Here is a 25,884-nt window from a genome sequence, read left to right as displayed (position 1 = left end):
TATTAGAAGGTTGATCCCATGGTGATGGTCTGACCTCCTGTACCCACCAAAGCATTAGAGATGGAAGCAGCATCTTCCCAGCAGCTGTGACTTCTCAGTTCTAAGGACGGTCAATTCTTACTCAACCGGCCCATCAACTGATACCTCCTCTCTCCTAGAGGTGCTATTGCTTCCTGACCTGCATACAGATTTCTCAAGAGGCAGGTCAGGTGGTCTGGTATTCCCATCTCTTTCAGAATTTTCCAGTTTATTGTGATCCACACAGTCAAAGGCTTTGGCACAGTCAATAAAGCAGAAATAGGTGTTTTTCTGGAACTCTCTTGCCTTTTCCATGACCCAGCGGATGTTGGCAATTTGATCTCTGGTTCCTCTGCCTTTGTTACCTAGAACTGAAGAAACTACATCTAAACCGCTGCGTGGCAACAAGGACTGATTCAGGGGAGGATGTCCAGCCAGCCGGCCAAGGCCACGTAGCCCGGGGCCTGCTGACTGTAAACGCTTCTGGACCAGTAGTTCTGCATCATCACCTCCCAGTCTCAAGCTCCTGCTTCGCCAGCGTGAGACACAGCACGTTTAGACCACTCTCTTTCTCTGGGGCCCATCAGTTACAGCTGTCCCGGGACCAGCTTCTCCTACAGGGCGACCGGCTTCCTGATTCACTATCCCGCTCTGAATCAATAGGTCTGAGCGGCGTTTCCTGGACACCCTGGCTAAATTCAAGCGCAGTCTTTTCTGCAGGTGACAGCCTTTCCCCTTAGGAAAAAAATGAAATGGCCACTGTTCCTGGGCTCCCATTTTCATCTCAGGTAGCTTGGTGTTCCTTGGTGATCTGTGGCTTTTTACACAAGTCCTGGTAGAATTCTGACTCCTAGAAACGCGGATAAGAGTTGTTCCCCATCAAGCTGTACACCCTTTTCTGGGCACTTGTGAAGCAGCCGCAGGGAGCCTCCTGTATGTTTTGGGCAGTCAGAGTTTTTGTTTCAAAGGCTATGTTGATCTCTTTTGGAGCTTCTTTTTCTATGAAGTCAGTATATATTTTCTTTGCTTTTGAGGACTGCTTTTGGGGTGACTTGGTTTTTTTTGAAGTGTTCACAGGCCAGCCAGAATTCAGTATTTTCTTCGTAGAGTTCAGATTTTTCAAAAGCCCTGAATGCAGCAAGACCATATTTACCAGGTAGCAGCTCATCAAATGCTTCTGACCACAGCTGCGCTTCCTCGGGAGAAGGCTTAATGAAGGCTTGCTGTTTGCTTCTCTTGCCAGTTTTGGGCTTCCCAGGAGAGGAGGGATTTTGCAAGAAGTAGCTCAAAACAGCTCTTCCACTCTTCTCGGGGGGTTCGCTTCGTCTTCTCTCGCTTCTCCCCTTCTTGGGGTGGGTGCCGGCGCTTTCGCCCCCGGCTCCGCAGTCCTGCTGGACAGTTAGGAACACAGCACGTTGCGTCACCGTCCTGCAGCTGCTTGCAGGGAAATCGCAGTGACAGAGGGGCCTGGGGGGCTACAGTCCATGGGGTTGCAAAGAGTCGGACACGACTGGGCCACTAAACAGCAACATGCATTCCGGATTCATGATAAAAAATAAAACTGTGAGTGTAGACCTATCAGAGACGGCAGGCAGAAAGAGCAGCAGGGATCCAGTCCCTCCAGCCTCAGGCTTCTCCGTAGACCACACAGTGTCATTTACCAGGTTTGAGGGCAAAGGTGCAGCCTCAGAGTCGGGTTCCCATTCACGTTGTGCCCCGAGAAGAAGCAACACGCACGGAAGGCACGCGCGGTGGGAGAGCCGCCTGTCCCCCGCGCAGCGCCTGCAGCCTCGCGCACCCTCCCGCTTGTCGCTCCCACTCTGGCAATGTGAAGCCCCCGTGCAGCAGCCCCTGTCCCTCGTTTCCTGCTGGAGACACGCGGCACGGAGTAGGGGCCACAGGCTTTGTGGAACGAGGTGATGCCTCCCCACTGTGTCCTTCTTAAACGCTTTCTTTCATGACCGTGACTTTTGGACTTTGATTCCTCTCTAGAAAATAAAATTCAGTGACTTGAGGTCTTGAAAATTGAGGCCAGATTTCAGCCGCGTAGAGCCTGGGGGGCTTAGAAAACATCCAGAGATACCGTTTGCAGGCGGGGGCGCAGAGACCGTGATGGTGGGGAAGATGGTCACCGGGAGCGTCTGCCCTCACCGGGCTGAGGAGGAAGGGATTCACACACCAGCTCACCGTGGGCTTCTCTGAACAGAATCAGCTGTCCACACCCCCCAGCCCTCCTCGGGATTTGCTGGGACAGAAGGGGCCGGGCACAACGGGAGGCTGCTGTGAGGCTGTCCCCAGACCTGACCGGTAGGGCGGCTTGGAGCAGCGACTGAGCTCAGCAAACGAAAGCTGGACGTAGCGCCAGATCCCTGGGGCTGCAGAAGGCTGGAGACAGGAGCTGATGGTCAGAGTAGCCCCTGGTGCTGTTCTATAGTCACTACGTCATGTCTGAACGCCTTGCAGCCCGTGGACTGTAGCCCGCCGGGCTCCTCTGCCCGCGGGATTTCCCAGGCAAGAATACTGGAGTGGGTTGCCATTTCCTTCCCCAGGGGATCTTCCCGACCCAGGAATCGAACCCGGGCCTCCTGAACTGGCAGGTGGATTCTTTACCAGTGAGCCACTGGGAAGCCAGGGCAGCCCTTCTGTTAGTCGCTCAGTCGTGTCTGACTCTTTGTGACCCCGTGGACTCTAGCCCACCAGGCTCCTCTGTCCATGGGATTCTCCAGGCAAGAAGGCAAGAATACTGGAGTGGATTGTTGGTCAGTCGTTCAGTTGTGTCCGACTCTCTGCGACCCCATGGACTGCACCACGCCTGACTTCCCTGTCCTTCACCCTCTCCCAGAGCTTGCTCGGACTCACGTCCCTCGAGTCAGTGATGCCATCCGACCACCTCATCCTCTGTTGATCCGCCGTCAGTCTTTCCCAGCGTCCTCTGTTGATCCTCTGTTGTCCCCTCCTCCTCCTGCCGTCAGTCTTCCCAGCATCAGCATGTTTTCCAATGAGTCCGCTCTTTGCATCAAGTGGCCAAAGTATCAGAGCTTCAGCTTCAGCATCAGTCCTTCCAACAAATAGTCAAGGTTGATTTCCTTTAGGATTAACTAGTTTGATCTCCTTGCAGTCCAAGGGGCTCTCAAGAGTCTTCTCCAGCACCACAGTTGGAAAACATCAGTTCTTCAGAGCTCAGCCTTCTTTTGGAGAAGGCAATGGCAGCCCACTCCAGTACTCTTGCCTGGGAAAGCCCATGGATGGAAGAGCCTGGAAGGCTACAGTCCATGGGGTCGCTGGGAGTCGGACACGACTGAGCGACTTCACTTTCACTTTTCACTTGCACACATTGGAGAAGGAAGTGGCAACCCACTCCAGTGTTCTTGCCTGGAGAATCCCAGGGACAGGGAAGCCTGGTGGGCTGCCGTCTATGGGGTCGCACAGAGTCAGACACGACTGATGTGACTTAGCAGCAGCAGCAGCAGCAGCAGCCTTCTTTATGGTCCAACTCTCACATCAAATGATTACTGGAAAAACCACAGCTCTGACTGGATAGTCACGACTGAGCACAGCACAGCAACTTTCAAACTTCTGAACTGAGATTGTTTGGTGACTGTTTTATGTCTGGTTCCTGGAAACAGATTCTGAAATGAAGGCTTCCTCGCAGGAGGTTTTTGGTGGGCTGTGGGGGTGCTCTTAGGAACCGCACCTGGGAGGGCGTGGGGGGTGGGCAGCAGGAGGTGATGAGCTGGGATCCAGCGGCCACCGATGGTTGGGAAACCCCCCAGGACGCCCTGGGGCTGAGTCCTCAGAGTTGTCTTGAATTGAGACAAGCAGCCTGCCCGTTGTCTCCCCACGGTGGGTGTAGCTGCCCTCCAAGGCTGGGTGATGATGACCTCTGGAACTGGCAGTAGATGATTTTAGGAGGGGGACTTGCTGTGAGCAGCCTGAAGCCATCGCCTGCAGCAGCTGGGGAATTAGTGCCCTCGCCCCAAATACCATGGAGTCCACCAGGGACGCCGGGACTTGACCACCTCAGAGTGAGGCGGAAGTGTCACTGCAGGGCTGAGGCAGGACTTCCTGCATGGGGTGAGCATGTGAGGAAGTGTGGAGACCCACGCAGAGCTGTTTTAAGGTCACAAACACCTCGCTTCATTGGGAGACCTGGGGAAGCCCACTGGGTTATTTTGGTCCGGCAGGGGGAGGGGGTTGGGGGTCATTTAGTGATTCAGGGCCACAGGAGTGTATGGAGCACCTACTGTGTCCAGGGCTGTTTTGTGGGTGCTGGGGAGTCAGTGGTGAACAAACATCCCCTAGAGGGGATGCAGGACCTGAGCTAGACACAGCCAAGCCCCTCGTGTGCCCGAGATGTCTCTGCACCAGGCCGAGGGCCCCCGCACAAGGCAGGGCTGCCCCTGGGTGGGAGGGACTGAGCTCCTGAACTGTTCTGCTCCAGAGCCCTGAGCCCAGCCCTCTCGAGCCCTCCCCAGTCAGACCACCCCACCCACCAGCCAGCCTCTGGCTGACGTGTGTGAGCAGATGGCTGGGTGTGAGTGAGCCATCTGGGGTGTGAGCTTACACATGGCTGGTGCCTCCTACCTGAGGGGCTAAAATTTTAGAGTTTTCCTGGCCACCCCCTGCCTGCAAGAGCCCCCAGAACAAAGCCACTCCTGACAGTTACGCTGCAAAGCTAAAACCTCCAACAAAGGGCTGTGTTTCTTTCAATCTCAAATTCACCAAGCCCGGCTCACTGAGTGACCTCCACACGGTACCCAGTTTATGTCCCCCCCGGCTGTTATACACAGCTTAATCATCACAGCATCACGTGCCAGGGCGAAAGGTCGGAACAAATGCCTGCGCGTGATGAGGCAGACTCGCCCGGAAGGCTACACAGCCATAAAAGGGGCCGGGGTGCTTCTTACACGCCTCATACCCACATGACACGAAGAGCCTCCGAGCTACACTGCAAAGTAAGCGGCAAGGTTGGAGCCCTGAGCAGCAGAGAAGTGAAGAGGAGGGAGGGCACAGGTTCCCGTTGGCTTGGGGACCTGTAACGTTTGTTTGGAAAGATTTAGAAGAACCCGATGCCGCTGGCTGCCTCCACATTAGGGAACTAACGGGAGAGACAGAAGGAGGGAAACTGTGTTGCCAGCCGCCTTTTGAACTTGGACGCTTGTGCCTGTCATATGTATTCAAGAAGAACCATCAGTTCAGTTCAGTTCCGTTCAGTCGCTCAGCTGTGTCCGACTCTTTGCGATCCCGTGAATCGGAGCACGCCCGGCCTCCCTGTCCATCACCAACTCCCGGAGGTCACTCAGACTCACGTCCATCGAGTCCGCGATGCCATCCAGCCATCTCATCCTCTGTCGTCCCCTTCTCCTCCTGCCCCTGATCCCTCCCAGCATCGGGGTCTTTTCCAATGAGTCAGCTCTTCGCATGAGGTGGCCAAAGTGCTGGATTAACCCACACTTAAAGTCTTAAACTTCGCTGGCGAGCCTCGTGGGCTAGAGCAGGTGTTCCCGTTTCTTGGCTCAGTGAACTCAGCGGAGCTGCGGAGCTGCAGGCGACCTTGCTCAGCGGGGGCCCTTCGTCCGCTCTTTCCACCAATCCCTGCCCGCCCCCTGCTGGGCGCTGATGACACAGCTGTGCTCAAGGAGCCCCCTAATCCCCTGGGGAGGGCACGCAGCTGCCTGGACCACCCCCAGGGGTTCGAGGCTTTCACAGGCGCCATCCCCTAGTCAGTTTCAGAGCCCTGGGAACCACTGGTCCATCACCCACCACTTTCCAGGAAACCCACACCTTACGACCGAGGCCTCAAAGTCTAGAGGGGCTGCCCCGTGCCCTCTCCTGACCAGTGCCCCACGCACCCCCCTACAGATCCTTGCTCCTGACAGCTCCCAGCTTAGTTAAGCCTCCAGCGCCAAGGCCAGGTTGACCAATCCCAGGCACCAGCTTTCCAGATGGAGGCCAGAGCTCCAGGCAGCCAGCCCCAGCCCCTGCAGAGCTGCAGGCACTAGCTACTTAATGAATTGGTGTTGCCCTGGCTCTGACCCCAGCTGCACCTCAGCAGCGCCTCTCCTCCCAGGAAACCTCTGCAGAGGAAATCAGTTACACTCCGGCAGCTGCTACAGCCTCCTTAACAAGGGGGCGGGCTGGAGGCCCCTGAGCCCATAAGAGGGGCGGGCGGTGGGCGCAACCTCGGGGTTGTCAGAGGTTGCCGTGCCGGGTGGGGTGGTCAGCCCAGAGGGCCGTGCCATGGCCTTCCGGAACATCGTCCCTCTGTCCCTGGACAGCCCAACCCACGCTGTGTGTGTGCTGGGCATGGAGCTCTTCTTAGACATCAGTGGGTGAGGAGCTGGGAGAGGTCCGGGCGGGGAGGCTGGCGAGGCTCCTTGCCTGGGGCACCCTTGGCTTAAGCGGGAGTCGGGGGCTAACTGCGCGCTCTGTACCTACCCCGCTGTCCTGCTCCATCTCCAGGAGCCGAGGTCGGGTCTTTAAGGGCCTCCCGGTCCTGCTTCTGCTGCTCCCAGGCTGCGGGACCTTGGAAGCACGTGCCTTGCCCTCTCTCGGTCCCCTTCCCCATGAAAGGGGGTGAGGATGACCCCCGAGGCGGCCGTGCGGACTGATGAAGCAGGCTCCTGTGAGCTGGAGCTGCGGTGGGAGGTGACTCAGGGCCCCTGCCTTCCCCCGGCCCCGGCACAGACCTGCCAGGCCTTGCTTTTCCCCCATAGGGATCCCTCGTGGCTCAGACAAGGGGCCCTCCCCTCCCAGGAAGGTGGGCCTTCAAGAATAAGATGTAGGTTAGCAACTTCCAGAGCATCCTCGGGAGGCGGGGGTCTGGGCTGCAGCTTGTCACCAGCGGGCACGGAGGTCCTGGGAGCAGGATGTGGTGAGGGGAAGGCTGATGTGTTAGGACCCAAAAGTGCCTTGACCGTGAGTTGGGGGGCCTCAGCAGCAGAGAGGCTGGGGGCACCCCCTCCAGCTGCGCTCCGGGCCAAGAAGGCAGGGCTCCTGTGCGCCAAGCTCTGTCTGCTCGCCGGCCCCCAGGTGCGCCCCGCCGGCGTGTGAGTCCTTCTCCGTGGACGCATCTCTGGGCGTCGTGGTCCGCGTCTGCGGCGCAGACCCGGTGGAGAGCAGGGAGGGGCCGGCCGCGCCCCGCTGGCCCCTGTCGCGCCCCACGGACATGCTGGTGGCAATGACGTCCCCCAACTTCGCGGAAGACGAGGGCAAGGTAGGCCTTGGGGGGGGAGCTGAGGGCAGCTCTCCCGGGAGGCGCTGACACAAGCCCTGGGGGCTCCCTCCTGGTAGCTGGGGCTTCCTGAGCGCCGAGTCTGAAAATTCAGAGCCAAAGCTTTGTCTGATCGCATTCAGTGCTTGCAGCCAACCTGTGACCCCATTTTACAGACAAAGAAACTGAGGCACAGAGTCAGGGAAGCACCCTGCCCAGGCCAATAACTGGCTGAGCAGGGATTCAAGCTCAGGTGTGTCTGTCTCCCCCATTCACGCTTCTGACCACCACACTAGCTTCCAAATTAGCTTTTTTAAGGTCTGGCCTAAAAAGTTTCAGCAGTAGGACTCAGCTGGGCTTTTTGGCTAAGGCTGGTCTCCCAGATATGGAGCCTCTTGATGAAACTTAAGAGCTACCATGGGTCTGATGCTGAGTACCAGGTATCGAATCACGTTTCCCAAGGTCGGCGTTCCCTCTGTTCATGTGTGAGGAAACGGAGCCACACCTTAACGGGACAGACCCAGGATCCAAGCCCAAGCCCATGCCCTATCCTCTGGGCAGGATGCTGCCCTGATGGGACCCGTGGCAGGGAGATGGACTCTCAGCTCGTACAATGGGCTCAGCTGAATCTGAGCGGTTAGTGGTGGCTGAGTAATTAAAATCACCTGATGCCCAGGCCTCCACCCCTGCCAACCAAACCATCCTCTGAGCCTCATAGCTCCAGGTGACCCCAGTGTGAGGCTGAGCCAGCACAGCTGAGGGAGGCATGTTTAGGACCGGGGGACTTTCGTTGCCAGAACGTTCCAGAGGAGAGTCAGCAGGGGGCTAAGCTGGGATGACTGAGGGGGAGGACACACACCCCCTACCCCCGTGCCCAGGGCAGGTGACTCCCCAACAGGCAGGTGAAGTGAAAGTCGCTCAGTCGTGCCCAACTCTTTGCGGCCCCATGGACTATACAGTCCATGGAATTCTCCAGGCCAGAATCCTGGAGTGCGTAGCCTTACCCTTCTCCAGGGCATCTTCCCAACCCAGGAATTGAACCCAGGTGACCCGCACTGCAGGCGCATCCTTTACCAGCTGAGCCACAGGGAAGCCCGAGAGACAGGTAGGACACTTATCAAGCGTCTCAGAGAAGGACTGAGGCTGTGATGTGGCCCAGCTGAGCCCAGAGCACCTGAGAAGCATCTCTGCCCAGGGCTCCGCCTCCAGCAGCACCAGGACTGAGACGCTTACCTCGGGCCCCAGCTAACGGCTAGTTCTGTGGTTTGTGATGAAGGCCTGTGGTCAAGGCCAGAGGCTGAAGGACAGGGCTTTCTCGAAAGTACGAAGACTCCTCTGCAAGCAGAGGTCGCTGTGAGACCCAGGACAGGCAACCCCCCGCCCCCGGCGGCCTCTTTCTGGGCAGCTTGGCCCATTGGAGGCCCCACATCCTCACGGCCCATCTTGTGGGGTCCCAGGAGGGGTGGTGTAGCAGGCAGGACATGGAGGGCAACTTAAAGCTTCACCTCTAGAGCTGCACAGCCCAGATCCTAAGGCCTGTTCCACCCCTTTTACTGGCCAATAGTTCAGTCCTGACTCCTCTGCCCTGTGGTTAGAGCCCGCCTGGACGGGCAGTGGTGAGGCCTCGGTGTGGAAGGGCTTGGTGGAGGGTCGTGGTGCGTCACACCCGGGGGCTGTGACAGCCCAGTGACCCTGTGCTCACTCCTGGGAGTCGCTGGAAGCTCAGAAGCTGTGGCGTGAGACCGAAGGCAAACGGCCAGAGCCGGGTGCAGGGCCCTGTCCCCGGCCCATCCGCTAACGCCCCGGGGGTCCCGGGTGGTCTCCACAGGTCCTGGTCTTCTACCACCAGCCCAAGGAGGACACCCCCGTGGCCACGGCTGTGCTCCACCTCACAGGCATTGGTGAGTGTCCCCCGGGCCCAGGGGGAATGGCAGGGCCTCTCCCTGTAACGAGAGGCCCCTGTGGACTCATTTGTGCCCGCTTCCCTCAAAGCTCAGCCGCTGCTCTGTCAGCCTCGCTCGCTCTCGCCGTCGGGACCCCTCGTGTTCACATCCACACCCACCCGTGTCGGGGCCCTACGGCGGCCTCTCTTTTAGTCGGTGATGTCTGGTCCCAAGTTGAGCTTAATGATGACAAACTCTTTCCCTCATTCACGAGTATTCCATCAGCAGCTCTTGCTGGTGGAGCAAGCCACCTCCCCTCCTGCCCTCCGCCGCGCTAACAAAGTCTCGTGTTCATTTCGGGCTGCCCCGGATCTTCGTGGCTGTGCCCGCTTTCTCCGGCTGCGGGAGCAGGGGCAGGGCTCGGGCATCTCATGGCGGCGCGTCTGCTGTTGCCAAGCACCGGCTCTGGAGCTCAGGCTTGGTGGTTGTGGCCCGAGGAGCTCAGAGGTCCCGCGGCACATGGACCCGCTGGGACCGAGGATCGAACCGTGTCCCCTGTGTTGGCAGAAGAGTTCTTTATCACTGGACAGCCAGGGAAGTCCCTGCCCTTTTTTAGACTGTTCCGGAACAAACTATCTATTCCCTTAATAGAAACAAGCTGTGGCGCCTGTTCTCTTGAGGAACTAGCTATAATGTCTGCCTTTAGACCTAATTCCATGGTGTCTTCAAACTCCGCCCCCTGCCTCTCTGCATCCTTAGTCCTTCCTCACCTTCCCGTGAACCTGCTCAGACCAGATGCCCACCGCCGAGGGTACCAGACAGCCTCTACTGGCCTCGCCGCAGTGGTCCACTCTCCTCCCCCTGGACCTTTCTGCAGTGTCCGTGGCCCTGGTGGTCCTTTCTTGAGCCATTTCACCTGGAACGCCACAGGGACCCTGTGCCCAGATTCCTCCTCCACGGCTGCCCTTTCCTTCTCAGGTTCTGGTTCTGGATCCTTCCCTGGCTACACCCACACCCCCAACCCGCCTGGCAGAGTGCTGCGGGCTCAGGCAGCCCACGGATGACTCAAAACCCTCTAGCCCAGCGTCTCCCATAAACTCGGAGGCCTACCGGCCAACATAGCTCCTTGAGGGTCTGAGCAAAGTCTCACACCGAATAACGCTGGGCTGACTCCCCCTGCCCCAGACGTCTCTTTCCTAATAGTCCTGGCATCCGGCTCAATGGTAGCTCCATCCTTCCAGCTGGTCAGGGCCAAGCCCTTGGGTTCGCCCTGACTTCTCGCCCCATGTTGACTGTGAATCTTGTCGGGTTACCTTAAGTCTAGCTCAGGTCCAGCCACCTGCCGCTTCTGAAGCTCTGAGCCTGGCCTAAGCCTGGTCACCTCTGCCTGGGTCACTGATCAGCCCTCAGCGAGGTCCTCAACGGGGTTCCCTGCTCCATCCTTGACCTTCTGTAGGTCCAGTCTCAGTTCGGCCCCTAGAGAGGTCCCCTCTTTAGAAGGCTGTCAGGTAACATTTCATCAAATCAGAGCCTGCTCCTGCTTGCCCATGCTCGGGTTAAAGCTGGCATCATCACTGCCCACGCGACCTGCCCAGCCTGGCTCCAGGCTCCCTCTGACCCGCAGCCTCTTTCTCTTACTCTGCTCATCCTGTTCTGGGTACTCTGGCCTCTGATCTTGGAACTTGCCCCTGTGCGCTTCTCATCCTAACGGCTTTTACCCCAGACACTAACACGGGTCACTTCCTGTCTCCTGCAGGCCTCTGTTCACACTCAGGAGGCTTCTCTGATCTAAAACTGAGACGGCCCGCTGGCCCCTGTTCCTGCAGCATTTCTCCCTCGGACATAACGGGCGTTTTATTTCTTCACCGCTTGCCACTGCTGTGTGTGCACGGGTACACGCACGTGTCCCTGAGGCCGAAGCAGCCAGGGCTCGTCCTGTATGCTGCCGTACCCCGAGGACCTAGAACGGTACTTGGTGGGTAGCAGGCCTCGCTAAGCGGACGGCAGCAGAGGAGGGCTGTTCCTTGGCCCTGACGTTCCAGCTGAGAGATAGCGTCCTAGATGCCAAGAGCTATGAACTGGGGTAAAGTCACAGGTAATCAGTAGGGTCAGAGGAGGGGGCGGGAGGCGGGAAATAAAGACCCAGGAGGAGCCTCTATGGTGATACTTGGGCAGAAGCCTAGATCCTCAGCCCTAAAGGGGCTTGGAATTCCCACATACTGAGCCCTGGCTGTGACTCAGAGCGCCAAGAGCTTTCCTGAAGTCTAGGGAGGTGGGCCTTCCAAGTAGGCATCACCTGGGAAGCAGCCAAGAGGCACAAATGGCATTGTGACCGCAGTGCAGCTGTTCTGGGGCCCTCAGGAGGTTAGGAGAGACCCACGGATGCCTGGCCCCCTCCAGGCTGGCTCACGAGACACCGTCTACCTCTGAAGAATTTTCCTCTAAGCCAGCAGCCTGCCCCAAAGGCTGAAGGATCGTAACACCAGCCCTAGGCCATCCGGAGGGTCCTTACCTTCAGCCCAGAGGCTGCGTCCCACAGGTCTCAGTGGCTGAGACCTCTTCCCCTCTGTTGCAGAGCTCTCCCTGGATGTGGACATCTACCGCAGCGGGCGCTTTGAGGCGACTGACAAACAGGCTAAGGTGAGGCTGGAAGCAACCGCAGACTCGTTTTGGCCTTTGTAGCTCTTTTTTTTTTTTTTAAGATTTATTTTTTAATGACCATTTTTAAAGTCTTTACTTAGTTTGTTATAATATTACTTCTCGGTTTTTATTTTAATGCTTTGGTTTCTTTGGCTGTGACGGCATATGGGATCTTGGCTCCCCAATCAGGGACTGAACCCACACGCCTGCAGTGGAAGCTGAACTGTTGGACTGCCGGAAAGTCCTGTGTCCAGTGTCTCTATGAAATATATGTATACACACACACACATGTATTTGGCTGGGCCAGGTCTTAGCTGCAACGTCTAGTTCCCTAACCAGGGATCGAACCCAGGCCCCCTGCTTTGGGAGCACGGAGACTCAGCCACTGCACCACTAGGGAGGTCTTATAGTGTCTAAGTCAAACTCAGTTCAGTCGCTCAGTCGTGTCCGACTCTTTGCAACCCCATGGACAGCAGCACATAAGGCCTCCTGTCCATCACCAGCTCCCGGAGTTCACTCAGACTCGTATCCATCGACTTGATGCCATCCAACCATCTCATCCTCTGTCGTCCCTTCTCCTCCTGCCCTCAATCTTTCCCAGCATCACGGTCTTTTCAAATGAGTCAGCTCTTTGCATCAGGTGGCCAAAGTATCAGAGCTTCAGCATCAGTCCTTCTAGTGAACACTCAGGACTGATTTCCTTTAGGATGGACTGGTTGGATCTCCTTGCAGTCCAAGGGACTCTCAAAGGTCTTCTCCAACACCACAGTTCAAAAGCATCAATTCAAATCAGAATGGGTGGCATCAATTTCTAACACTTTCAAAAAATTAAAATGTCAGTAACTAGGTGTCACTAGGCTGCCATCCTCGCCTGGTCAGGGAGCCAGGTAGGCCAGAGGGTCAGCTCTCCCCTCAGAGGGAACAGGTCTCCTCAAACCCACAGGGCTTCCCCTGTGGCTCAGCTGGTGAGGAACCCACCCCCACTACAGGAGCCACAGGAAACACAGGTTTGCTCCCTGGGTCGGGAAGATCCTCTGGAGAAGGACATGGCAACCCGCTCCAGCCTGGGGAACCCCATGAACAGAGGAGCCTGGTGGGCTACAGTGCATGGGGTCGCAGAGAGTCGGACACGACTGAGCGAGCTGGACTTTCTCTCCTCAAACCCTACCTCCTCTGAGCCTGAGCCGAGGTTGGAAGCTGGCAACCTCCCTCTAGACCTTCTCCCTCCACTCAGGCCTCTTACCCGATGTTACTGGCCCGTTCTGGAGGCTCTTAGTGGGCTCTGAAGGGTTCGCCCTGGAGGAAGGCTTGACTCTGCCCCGAGGTGGAGCAGTGTCTATAAGGCTGAGGACGCGCCTGGCTTCGGCCTGAACCAGTGTTCCTGTCATCTTTACAGAAAACCTGGGTCTGGGGCCCCGGTGGCTGGGGTGCCATCCTGCTTGTGAACTGCAGCCCTTCTGTCGTGGGCCAGCCCATGGACAAGAACAAGGTGTTCTCCTCTGAAGGTGAGAATGGGCCACTGATGGAGGCCCATCACCCCTCCCCTCCCTGGGCTCTGCCCCACCTCGCAGTAAACCACACTCCAAGCTGACACCCTGCTCTGGGCCCTCGAGCCTCTTGTCAATGGACTGAGCTGGGCAGGAAGGGGCCCCGAGGCAAGAACACAGGCTCTAATGTCAGATAACAAACTGCTGTTACTTCCTGGCCATGAACTTGAGTATGTGAACTTTCCTGGTTTTGTCTCCCCACCTGTAAAACGGGGGTCATACAAAGGTCATAATGGGTGCTTGAGAAGGCTAGACAAGGACCTGCAAGGTGGAGGCCAGACACTTCCTGAAAACCCGCTCGTAGCCTGGGGGCAGGGCCCTGAGTGTCCGGACAGTGTCCTGACCTGTGATCACGATGTGGATCCCAAGTCTCCGCTGTAGAATGGGTGTCCTGGTTCACACCAAAGCTGGAGGGGAACCCTTGCTGGACCAACTGTGCCAGGCCCTGTTCTAGGAGTTTGTGGGGACCTATCTGCCTCTTACAACTGAGAGGGTAACTGCCAGCCTCACTGGGGTGGGCCCGCAGGATGGCAAGCTGCCTGTGGCCATGTGGGAGGCAAGCGGCAGAGACAGTGACGCAGGCCTGGGCCAGGGCAGGAGGTCAGGGGTCTTTGGAGCTCCAGTGTTAACACAAGACCCCGACCCCCAGCCCTACTGCCCCCTTCACCCCTGGGGCTCTGGCCTCTAGAAGCCCCTAAACCGTTTCCTTCTCTTTTGTTCAGAAGTAAAGAGTTTGTCCCAGATGGTGCTGAAAGTTCAGGGGCCCAGCTGCATTACAAAGAATTACCGGGTGGTTCTCCACACCTCCAAGGAAGAGTCGGAGAAGGCAAGAGTCTACCGGCCACAAAGTGAGTGAGTGTGAGCATGTCAGGGCAGGTTGTGGCCATCCTCGGCCCGGGCAGATTCCCCGGCAGGAGGTTGCTGGGGACCTAGGGCAGCAGCTCAGGGTCTGTTGCAGCTGGATGTGCGTCCCTGAGGCCCTCTGCCTGCTGCCCCCAGCCCACATGGTTCTAGAAACGAAGACGCCATCATGAAAGCCGCCATCATCGATGGCCCTGGCTGTTGGAGGGTGGTAGTCAGGTACGGAGAGGAAGGTGGCAGGTGGCATTGTCTGAGAGGGTGCCCGTCAGAGGGGTGAGATTCCTGAGGAACGAAGAGGTGGTCTAGAAGTGCTATCGAAGAGCAGAGGGCATCTGCCCCACCTCCAGCCAGTGGTCCACGGAAGGTAGGAGAAAGCCGCACGGTTCAAGGAAGCGCCTACTCTGTGCCCTAGGGCACCAGCTCTGGAAGGATAAGCGTGTTGCCTGCTCCCAAAGCCTAGGGCAGATGGACAGAGAGCCAAGGACCAAGCAGGGGCTTGGGATGGAGGTGGGGAGGGCGCAGGGGAAGCCAGGCTGAGCAGGGCCAGGCCCGGGCGGACAAGAGCAGGAAGGGCCTCCAGGTGAAGGTAGCCGTTGCGGCTGGTCCTGCTGCTGCCTTTTTCTGTTTTAATTTGGCCTTCTCGGGTCTTTGCTGAATCTCACTGGCGCGCTCATTGCGGTGCTTGGGTTCCCTGGCTGGGGCACAAGGGCTCAGGGGTGGTGGCATAGGGACTTGGCTGCTTCACAGCATGTGGGGTCCTAATCGCTTGACTGAGGGTCGGGCCAGTGTCCCCTGCCTCGCAAGGTGGATGCTGAACCACCTGGACACCAGGGAAGTCCCCGGCTGCCTATTCTGTGTGACACGGATGGCTGTTAAGCCCCCAAAGGGGCGAGGTTGCCAGTGAGTCCGAGCCCCCCCTTAGCGGCCGGTATATAGGGAAGCCCACAGGGAAATCGGTTATGCTTCTAGATGAGAGAAGGCCCCGGCAGAGGGGAGAGACCAGGGCGCAGGCGGCCACACCCCAGCCCTGCAGCACACCCGCTGAGACCCCTGGGCAGGGGCCCTGCGGGGATGTGGGGGAGTCCCACCCCCTCACGGCCTGGGCCGGGCCAGTGAGGGGCCCTGCAGGCAGACGGGAGCAGGGGGCCGTACAGGTGTGTCCCCAGTGCTGGGGTGGCCAGCTGGCCCGCCGCACACCCGGGCCAAGCCTGCAGCTGGCATGCCTAGCGCCTGCGATAAGGCTCTTCTGAGCCGCCTGGAGCCCGTCTACCTGGGAGCCACAGCCCCACTCGGTGATCGCTGTGTTACAAGCCAGAGCAAGAGTCTGGTGGCCCGGGCCTGAGGCCCGGCTTGTACTGGATGAGGCTCCCAAGCCTGTCTCTGAACAGTCTCTCACCTTGAAGACTTATGACACTCCTCCCAAGTGGGTCAAAGCGTAGAACCACCATGAGCCTTCACTTCCTGAAGGCAGGTGTTTGAGTCTTCACCCCCCGGCAGGTCTTTAAAGAGCAACTGGCCCTCACTGATGAGCAAACATCTAGCTATCCATTAAGCCCCAAACACCAGGAACGTAGGGGCACGGCCAGCCTGGCCCCCTCTGCTGGGGCTCCCAGCCTGGCTTCCGACCCAAGGATGTGCCATCGGGGGTGGTCTGCCTTCCTTTCCTTCCAGATGATGGTTCCACGGCCTTCGAGTTGGTTCTGGGGCCTGACCAGCACACCTACACCTTGGCGCCCCAGTGGGATGACAGGAAGGGTACCTTGAAGGAAACCTTCTATGTTGAAGCCTTAGAGTTTCCATCCGCCAGCTTCTCGGGCTTGATTTCCTTCTCGGCCTCGCTGGTGGAAGAGTCTCAAGACCCGGTATGACCCCCTGGTAGCCAAGCAGCCCTCGGGGCAGGGACTGTGGAGGAAGACCTCACACAGCCGGGCAGAAGATGGGGGCACGGAGGGGCCGGGGTGTCGCCACCTTCGGGTGAGGGCCCAGGGGGGTGCGCTGAGCTGAACAGCCGGAGGCCTGGGGGAAGCGGGGAGGGTGGGCGGGAACCAGGTCTTCCATCGCAGCGAGGTATAAGCGGGACCTCGTCTTGCTCCGCAGCTGGTTCCAGAGACTGTGCTGTACAAAGACACAGTGCTGTTCCGGGTGGCCCCCTGCATCTTTGCTCCCACCACCCAGATGCCTTTAGAGGTATACCTGTGCAGGTAAGAAACCCAGGCTGCCTGGGCCGGGCCATTTCTGTAACTGCTATGTCTGCCGGCAGGGCGGCTAAAGGTGACTAGACCTGTCACCGGGAAGGTGAACTCCTTCCCCCGAGATGGTCATCCAGGGCTTGTTACTTAATGAAGGGGCTGCATCAGTGACCACAGCGGCCCCTGTCTGCTCTTACCAAGAGGCAGACAGCATGGCTCCCCATAGGATCAAGGGCTATAAAGCCAGGTATTAATAAAGGGACAGAGGGTAAGGCGGAGACTGTTCCAGCAAGGAGGCCTGAGCAACCAGGAGACGGTGGGGAGAGGGGAAGGCAGGATGACAGGGCGAGGTGGACAGGGCTGGGCGTGTTTAGGTTGTGGCCTCTCGGGCTGCAACAGACCCTCAAACACTGGGGTTCTTTTTTAATTCGGTTGTGCCGGGTTCTAGTTATGGCACGTGGGATCTAGTTCCTGACCAGGGGTTGAATCCAGGGCCCCGGCATTGGGATCACGGAGTCTTAGCCACCAGACCACCAGGGAAGTCCCAGGAAGGCGGTCTTTTTTTGTTTTGTTTTGTTTTTTTAAGGGAAGCAAAAAATAATGGTAATAGGTGAGATCCAGCAGAGAAGGGAAAACTTACAGGGGAAAAGAACAGGCGAGTCACACGGCCTTAAGTGGCCAGCCCGCCCACTTTCTAGGAGGGAAAGCGGGACGCGCTGGCTGGAGGACGTGCCGGTGGTGAGAGGCTGTCTGGTGCCAAGGACCTGGTGAAGTTGCCAACTTAGAGACTTGCCAGTATGGGGGTTTCCCCAACTGTGTTTAGTAAAAGAGTTCTAGAGAATAAACACAGAACTAAATCCAACCAGGGTGGAGGGTTTTTCCAGGCAGATAAGCCCAAGGAGAAGGACAAGCATGTGATTGTTATGGGGCATCACAGACTCGACGTCGGATATGGAGAAAGGCAAAGATGTGGGCTGATGGGAATAAAAGCGGTTGAGAGGCGGGCATCCCAGTGAGGTCGAGCTGCAGACCCAGGGAGCAGACAAAGGGAGGGGAAGATGGAGGTGGTGGAGCTGGACAGCTGATCTGGGAGCTGGGGGCCACTGGGATGGGAGGGCAGAGATAAGACCTTGTCAAGTCCAGGCTCAGAAGAGGTAATGGTGGCCTGGATGGAGCACCTTACGGCAAGGACCTCCGTCCCGCCTCCAAACCCAGTGGAGGGGTAGGATAGAAATAGCTCTGCCGTGGAAGGGACTGATAGGGGAGTACGGTCTGCTGAGGAAAGCCAGGCTTCAGAATGAGAAGGGAGAAGGAAAGAGCTTGAGGTATTCTCCTGACAACAGATTTCCAGGTACCAGGTCTGTCTTTGCCTTCCGTATCTGAAGACAGAAGTTCACTCGCAGGAGGCATCTGCTGACGCTCTGATCTAAAGACCCGCCCATGGGGGAGGCACTCTTTGCTGCAGACGGTGTGCGGGACTGGGGCTGCGTCTCCTCCCTAGCACGCACCTCAGAAGCTCCAGACCTTAGCAAGCTGCTTCACTCCCTGTAGTCTTGTCTGTGTAGATCTGAGAAATAGGTCCCTATGGAACACTGGCGTGGAAGAGCAATTCAGGTTCATCGCTCTCTCCAGCACTGAGCAGGTGCGCACTATGGGCCTGTCAGCCTGGGGCTACGCACGGTGGTACCGAGGCCTCGGGGCTCAGGACCCACCCCCGACACCCCTGTGAATACGTCAGCCGCACGGCCATCTCAAGGGGGCACTCGGCTTCTCGAGGGAAAAATGCAGCCGCTGTGGGGAGAGAAGAGACTGCCCCTGGGTAGACTGAGGCAGTTCCCAGACCGCTGGGCAGCGGGCGGAGAGGCCTGCAGAGCAGGGGCGAGCCGGTCCTAGGGCCCCAGAGCAGATGCTGATGCTAACGACTCTTGATCTGACTTCACCGTGAGCTGGGCTGAGTGAGGCTGGGCTGGGCACACCCTGGGCGTGCCAGCTGGGGCTCCGTGAGCGGGGGGACAGCACTCTGCTCCCCTCGAGGGCAGGGGCACCCTTCCCCTGGGGCTGAGAGGTCACGGCAGGTGGGAGAGCTCAGCAGCCTCCCCAGACCGGCGCGTCTCCCGTGGCAGAGAGCTGCAGGTCCAGGGCTTCGTGAGCGCGGTGACGGAGCTGAGCGAGAGAAGCAACAGCCAGGTGGCGTCCGTCTACGAGGACCCCAACCGCCTGGGCCGGTGGCTCCAGGTAACAGCCTGTGGCGAGGGGCGGGGGCGATCCCATGAGTGACACACGGCAGACCTCACCAGTGTCACTCAACCCTCCAGCGGAGCTAAGACTGACCAGGGACGGCGCTGTCCTCGGACGCCAGCGGGGGCCGATGAAATGACCTGCCCAAGTCCTAGCCACTAAGGGTAGAGCTTAGGGTCCAGCCTCCTCCCCTTCCAGAATGTTCACGTTCGGGACCACAGAACACACAGCCCGAAGCCCCAGGTTTCCGAGGATCTGACACCTCCAGCTACAGGGTCCAGCTCAACCCTGGCTGAGCACGAAGTGTCGAGCCCAGCCTTTGGAGGTCCGGTTCTCTGTTCACAACTGAGCCCCGCTCTGTGTAGCAGAGATGAAAGAATACTGACCTCTGCCCTGACCTCACCATAGCAGAACTCTAAGCGCTGTGAAAGCAGGAAAACGAGATGGTCGGATGAGTCCCTAGATCAGCCTCAGTGGTGCAGGCGGTCAGGACAATCTTCAAGCCGAGGGTGTAGGAGCTGGCTGTGCAAAGGTTGGGGTGGGGGTGGACTGGACCGGAAGTAGGAGGCCTTCGGGCACAGAGACAGCTGAGATCCACCCCGTGTGGAACAGAAAAGCTGGTGTGGCCAGACCAGAGCCAACAGTCGTCAGAGGTAAGAGCTGAATTTCATTTATCGGGGAAATCTTAAGCCAAGTTAAGGGAAGAGGCCGGTCCCAAGCAAGGTGACACTGAAAGGTATCAATCAGGGGAGTTGAATATTCTGACTTAGGGTTTTTAAATTATTCTTATTTTTGGCTGTGCTGCACAGCACGTGGGATCTCAGTTCCCTGATCGTGCCCCCTGCGGGGGAAGCATGCAGTCTTTTAACCATTGGCCACCAGGGAAGTCCTTGACTTAGGTTTTGGAGAGACCCTCTGGCTGAGAAATAGAGCCAACCTTAGGGAGGGCAAGAACAGAAGAGACGCTGATTTGGAGGGTCTTGCGGTCACACAGGCAAGAGGCCGTCAACAGCAGGTGGCTTTCCCCTGAATAGTCCCAGAGAAGAGTCCACTGGGAACAGATTTTGGAAATAAAGCCAGCAAGGTCTGCTCATGGACGAGGGTGCAGATGAGAGGAGGAAGGGTCTTGGGTGACTCATCAGGTTTTAAAGGAGCGACTGGTCAGGGAAAGCCCCCAAGGCAGGGGAATGCCTGTGTAGGATTTTGAGGGTTGAGCAGGAGTTTGCAGGAAGCCCGGGGGAGTCTCTCTGTACCCGGAGGGGGCCTGTGTAGAGGGGGCATTGTGGCTGGAAAACAACATGGGAGAGTAGCTGATGGAGCGAGAGAAACTCACCGCCTGTCCCCGTCTCCTCCAGGATGAAATGGCATTCTGCTATACCCAGGCTCCTCACAAGACTGTCTCCTTGGTCCTGGACACCCCTCGGGTTGCCAAGCCTGATGATTTCCCCATGAAATACTCACTGGTGGGGGCTCGATTTGACTGATCTGAACTTGGTCCGCCTTCTCGGGTCTGGTGCCTGCTGGGACGCGACGGGTGCTGGGGAGAGGGCCCTGGTGGCGTCTGGGGGTGGGGGTGGGACTCTACCGGGAGCCTGGAACGGGTAAGACGGAGGCTTGAAGCCCCTCTCTCCTGACGGCCGCCCCGGCCGGGTCTCCTTCCAGAGCCCTGGGGTTGGCTACCTGACTCTGCGCACCCAGGACCACACGGTGGCCAGCATAGACATCATTGGGAAACTGATGGTGTCCCCCCCTGTGAAGGCCCAAGGAAAAGAGTACCCTCTGGGCAGGGTCCTCATCGGCAGCAGCTTTTACCCCAGGTGAGGCAGGAGGCCAGGTGGGGGCTGCCTTAAAACCAAGGGGAGGGACCCTCAAAGTTTGCCCGGATCCTCCTGATTCCCGGGGGACTCAACGGGTCATCTGCTCTGGGCCTTCACCTGTCAAGTCAGGCCCTCTGAGCCCTCACGTAGGAGACTAGCAGGGAAACGGCAGACAAGCTGCTCATTCCGAGCGGCGATTTCCAGGGTTTCAAGTGAAGCACGCGACGCTTGGTCGGCCTGTTGACCCAGCGGGACGCACTGCCGAGGAAGGCTAGCTCTCTTGGTGGCCGCTCGCCTGTTGTAGAGCCAGGAAAGAGCTGCGTCCCGGGCTCAGGCTTCATCTAGAGTCCCTTGGCTCAGTCCTGAGTTGAGCCAGAGTAGAGAGTTTCAATTTTTATGAAAGTACAGTTGATGTACAATGTCGTAATTTCTGCTGCACAAGGCGACTCAGTTATACAGACCCGTGTTCATATTCTTCCCCATTACGGCTTATCACAGGATGTCGAATGTCGTTCCCTATGCTCTGAGGTAGTGAGAGATTCTTAATAACCACGACCCCCTGCCCCCGGTACAGCCTGGCCAGGCGTTAGCGCACCATGTTACCTGAAGGTTGCCTGGCTCTCAGCGAGTAGTTGGCCGCCAGCCTGGGCCACACTGCCTCCCGGGCTATTCTTTCCACCTTCCCTTTAGCAAGGACTCCCGGAACGTGAGTCAGAGCCTCCAGGACTTCCTCCGTGCCCAGCAAGTCCAGGCCCCGGTGGAACTCTTCTCCGACTGGCTGATGACCGGCCATGCCTGCGAGTTTATGTGCTTCCTCCCCACACAGTACAAGGTGGAGGGCAAAAAGGTCTGTCGGGGGCAGGTGGGGATGTCTCCCACCCTCTTCCAAAGACTCCTGGAAGTTTCTGGAGGAGAAGCTGGCACCCGACCCCCCTCCTCTGTTCCCCAGGACTTCCGGCTGCTCCTGGCCAGCCCCAGCTCCTGCTACAAGCTGTTCAAGGAGAGACAGAAGGAGGGCTATGGAGATGCGATGATCTTTGAAGGGCTTAGGAAGGACCAGCTGCTTTCTAATGGTAAGGCAGCCCCTCGGCCCCCGTGTCCTTTCTAGACAGCCACCTCCGCTTTGTCCCTCCCGATGGAAGGGGTCCTCAGGAGGCATGGGAGCATAAAACGTGCCATCTTGGAACGTTGTGTTCCCTTTCAGGGTAATTCTGGTGGTACTAGCATGGGCAGACCAGCCAGAAACCCTGGGACAGCTGAGGCTGCTAGGATATATGCCGCGGGGAGCTCTGTGCTCCAGGGGGCAAACCAGATGCTACCAACGCCAGCCTCTGGACCTCTCTGGGGAGGCTGGACAAGTTTCTGGGCATGGGGACTTCCGGCCCTCTGGTCGCCCTTCAGGAGGACGCAGTGGGCAGACAGTGGGGCCTGCTGCCACGGCAGCTCTGTCCTGTCCCTTTTGGGAGCCTAAAAGGGGGGTCGGGGTGCTGCTGTAGTCCTCCAAGTGTGGCCTGAGGACCGGCAGCTTTAGCGCTCCAACTGGGAGTCTGCTAGAAACGCAGAATTCCAGACTAGCCTTTGGGGTGGGGCTCAGGATCTCATGGTCCGAGGACTTGCGAAGGTGACCTTGAGCACGAACCACCTGTCACACACCAATGACTCTGCTATCTCAGTTGATGGCAGAGCTGGGCAACTGAAGAACAAAGTTGAATAACGCAGTCGAGACCACAGGTGCCAGGCAGCCAGATCGGAAGGCAGGGAGGTGCCCAGGCAGGCGCGGGCTGCTAACCTGGCCCAGACTGCCTGCCTCAAAGCCTGTGGTAGGCTCCCTGACTCCAGCCAGGGATGGAGGGGCCGGTTGTGGCGGCGGGAGTCCTCCTTGGCCTTTGACGGACCCTGCTGGGTCTCCAGATGTGACATGACCTAGAATGGTCCCCTGGAGATGAGTCGGGCCACACGCCATAGTCCCTGGCTGGCACAGCAGCTTAACTAGTGAGCTGTCTCCAGGACGGGAGTCTGCCCAGCCCTGACCCACAGCCTGCCTGCCCTCTCCTCCTTCCTACAGGGAGGGAGGCCGTTACCATCAACCAACTTCTGGCTGATGAAAAGATGAGGAAGCAGAATGACTATGCCGAGGTACGGACCACGGATGGGGGGACCTGCTCTAAAAGGCAGGGGAAGGCCAGGACCACCTCGGCAACGGGTCCCTAACTGCACAGTAATAACCAACCAAGCGTCACGCACAACGCCCGACTCCAGTCCTCACAGTGACCCTATGAAGTGACCTTGCCTTGTCCATGCGGATGGCGAGGCGCACAGAGCTGATGCCAGTGAGCTGGGAAACTGACCTGAGCCCCAGGGTGACCCAAGTCAGCTAGTGTTGGGACCAAAGTCAGGGCTCTCTCAGCACCCACAGCTTCTCCAGGAAGCTCTGAGCTCTAGAGAGCACCCCAGGGCCTTCTTGACTCTTCCTGGATGAAATTGCCCAGTACCTCAAATCTTTGAAAACGCAAATCACGAGTTATGAGTAGCAGATGTCCCAGAAATTAAACAACCTCTAATGGGGAAGCCGGGGCCTGGAGAAGGGCAATGATGGGCCCAAGGTCACCCATTAGCACAACGCCACTTGCCTCACTGAGTCCTTAGGGCTCCCAGCCAAGGCATGCAGTGTACCCTGACCTGTGAAACAGGGGAAGCTTCTGGGCACTGCAGGGTGGGCAGCAGCCAGGTGGGTGTCCGAACAGCACCCCTGAGTCCTGGTGACACGCACCCTGGGCGTAGGGTCGCGAGCCCTTTGTCATAAACCTGGGATGTGGCTCAGGCATTGGGTATTAGCCGGTCTGGGGAGGGAGGTGCCCGGGGGTCCACTGCTGGTTCCGTCTCTAAGGTCCTGACAACGATCTGAGGACCGACTGTGCCCTCGCCTGGGTCCCCAACTCTAGCCAGGATCGAAGCCCAAGGGGCCCCCACGCTACCATGGAATTGGCACTAGGAGCCGGCCGGCCCAGTGCTGACGAGCTGGCAGATCCTGGCCTGAGACACCAGGCGTCTGCGCTGAGCGCCGCTGCAGAGGGCCGGACCCCTGCCCACAGCCACTGCCGAGGCGGCCAGTTCCTCGGGGCTGTGCCTGAGCGCCCTCCCTCCCTGGCCCCCTGCCCCCCGCAGAAGTGCATCCACCTGAACCGCAGCATCCTCAAGAGGGAGCTGGGCCTGCAAGAGGAGGACATCATCCCCATCCCGCAGCTCTTCTGCCTGGAGCACATCGCCAACGCGCCCCCCAGCGAGCAGACCAAGAGGCTCTACGCCCGGCCCTACTTCCCCGACCTGGTGAGGGCTGCGGCTGGCCGGCCTCGGGGCTAGACTAGAGAGGCGGGACCCCGCAGACAGGGGTGCCTGAGAGGAAGGGGCAGCCCCCCTGTTAGGGCAGAGCCCTGCAGGGAGCAGGTGAGCGGGGCCCGGCTGGGCGACATCAGGGTGGAAGGGGCTGAGCCATCTGCTGGGCACAAGACCACAGAGAGTCTCTCTCGTGGAGTCTCCATGTATCTGCAGCACCCTCTGATTTAGAACAGGAATTGGGAATTTGGCAGTGTGGGTATTGTGAGAGACCTCTGCTAGGCCAAGCCTCTTCCAACCGTGGTCTACACCTGACCTGTCTCTTGCCACTGTGACTCCTCATGGAGACGCCTAAAAAACTGAGACACTTGTCAATTTCTTAAACACTTGTAGGCCTCTCTAAGCCCTGGGGATGCAGGACCTGCATGCAATCACAAATGGTTCTTTTTACAAAACCAGTGAGGCCTTCTGGGTGTGGAATATAGACTTTCCTGGCCCTGGGAGAAGGGAGGTGTGGGTAATGGTGGGATTGGCTGTGTTTGAGGATGAGAGATGCTGGAGTGAAGGTGTGTGAAGTCCAATGACGAAACTGGGGGTGGAGAGCGTTCCAGCAGAGGCAGGCGAGATGACAGGCCAGGGCAGGAGAAACGCGGTACTGGGGAACCGGGGAAGTTGCCAAGCTAGGCCTCGGCTGGGCAGGGTCCTGGTCTTGCTGCTGAGAAATGCGGGAGTCACTGGAGGGTCCAGTGGAGTGGGGAGGCTTGCTCAAAGGGATGAGTGGCGCCTGCCCGGGCACGGGCTCGGGGACCTGGTCTAGCCCAGCTGCAGCTGGGTTTTCCCTGCACGGAATGAACCCCGTGGCCTTCCTTGAAGCCTAGAAGACTGGGGGGCTTTTCCACGACTCTGACCCCTGTCCAGGCCTGACCCACCTAACCACCCCCCGACAGCTGCAGATGGTCGTGATGGGCCTGAATCTGGGCATCCCCAAGCCTTTCGGGCCCCGGGTCAGCGGCGCCTGCTGCCTGGAGGAGCGGGTCTGCCAGCTGCTGGAGCCGCTGGGCTTCCAGTGCAACTTCATCGACGACTTCGACTGCTACCTGACCGAGATCGGAGACTTCTGTTCCTGCGCCAGCATCCGCCGGGTGCCCTTTGCCTTCAAGTGGTGGGGCATGGTCCCCTAGACCACCTGAGCGCCCCTGCCCTGCCCTGCCCGGCACGCAAGGCCCACCACCGCCACCCGACAGCGTCTGGTTCGTGCCCTGCTCAGGGACCCCCTTCCTAACCCTATGCGCCTCCAGCTCCCGGTTGCTCAGTGGGTGGCAATGCTGGCAGCCTGAGCCCCTTGGGAAAGCTTGGAAAATGGCTTTCAGCAGAGAAGTTACTGAGGGCCCATTAAAGTCCTAGCTGTTCTGACTGCATCTTGGCCGTGATCTTGTTTGGGGCGGGGGGAGGTGGGGACAGGGGCTAACCGCTCAGGATGGGAAGTGGAACAGCTGGGACACCCCGGGGTCAGGCCGCCCCGGGGAAGGGCTGGGGGCCAGGCTGCCTCAGAGCTGCCTGGAGCAGTAAGTGACTCGGCTCGGGTCACAGTCATCTTCCCTGGTGGATCTCGATGCTTGAACTGCACAGGAGACTCTAGGCTGGGAGAAGGGAGAGGGCTTCCCTTTGGCCAGGTGGGAGCTGCTGGGGGCCAGTCCTAAGGAACTGACCCTGGGCCGTATGGACAGTGGGCTTCAGCAGGGACAGGCTCCGGTCTCCTGGGTGGGCAGGTACAGCCTCTAAAGGGCAAGCTGCGCCTCAGTCCCTAGGAAGCCTGTAGTGTCCGAGAGAGAGGGGCCCACCCCTGTGACCACGCAGATGCTGAGGTTTAACCACAGCTGCTCCCGCCCTGCCCCCGGGAAGCTCCAAGCAGTCCAGACACTGGGAATGAGGCAGGGCCGACGGGAGGGGCTGATCTGAGTACAGAAAGCAGCTGGCATCCCAGAGGCCTCACAGGGAAGGTGTTGCAAGGCAGGTAGCCTGGAGAAGCTGTCAACTCAGGCGGAAGAGTTCACAAGGTGCCCCCTGGTGGACAGCTCGCCATACCGCCAGGTGCCGATCAGCAGGGCTCCCTATGAAGGGCGGGGGAGGTGGGCAGGGCGAGGA

At 58.6% G+C, this 25,884-nt stretch overlaps 1 protein-coding gene and 1 pseudogene across 1 annotated transcript; one reads left to right on the top strand and one right to left on the bottom strand.

The window, feature by feature from the left end:
• Positions 1-802: 802 nt before the first annotated feature.
• On the bottom strand, positions 803-2,464 carry LOC128061433 (regulator of G-protein signaling 2-like; annotated as a pseudogene).
• A 3,794-nt stretch (positions 2,465-6,258) lies between these two features.
• Positions 6,259-24,920, top strand: PADI6 (peptidyl arginine deiminase 6). Its single transcript, XM_052635865.1, has 16 exons — positions 6,259-6,350; positions 7,051-7,234; positions 9,060-9,132; positions 11,690-11,754; positions 13,151-13,259; positions 14,024-14,149; positions 15,834-16,024; positions 16,260-16,363; positions 18,475-18,586; positions 19,945-20,052; positions 20,252-20,406; positions 21,097-21,253; positions 21,356-21,479; positions 22,472-22,542; positions 23,572-23,733; positions 24,687-24,920. Exons 1-16 carry the CDS (start codon positions 6,259-6,261, stop codon positions 24,918-24,920), a joined length of 2,067 nt encoding a protein of 688 aa, XP_052491825.1.
• The last annotated feature ends 964 nt before the right edge of the window (positions 24,921-25,884 follow it).

Source organism: Budorcas taxicolor, chromosome 2, assembly GCF_023091745.1.
Source record: "Budorcas taxicolor isolate Tak-1 chromosome 2, Takin1.1, whole genome shotgun sequence".
NCBI classification, from domain to species: Eukaryota; Metazoa; Chordata; class Mammalia; order Artiodactyla; family Bovidae; genus Budorcas; species Budorcas taxicolor.
Note: the sequence above shows the minus strand (reverse complement) of the source record. Positions and strands in the feature narration are given on the sequence as shown.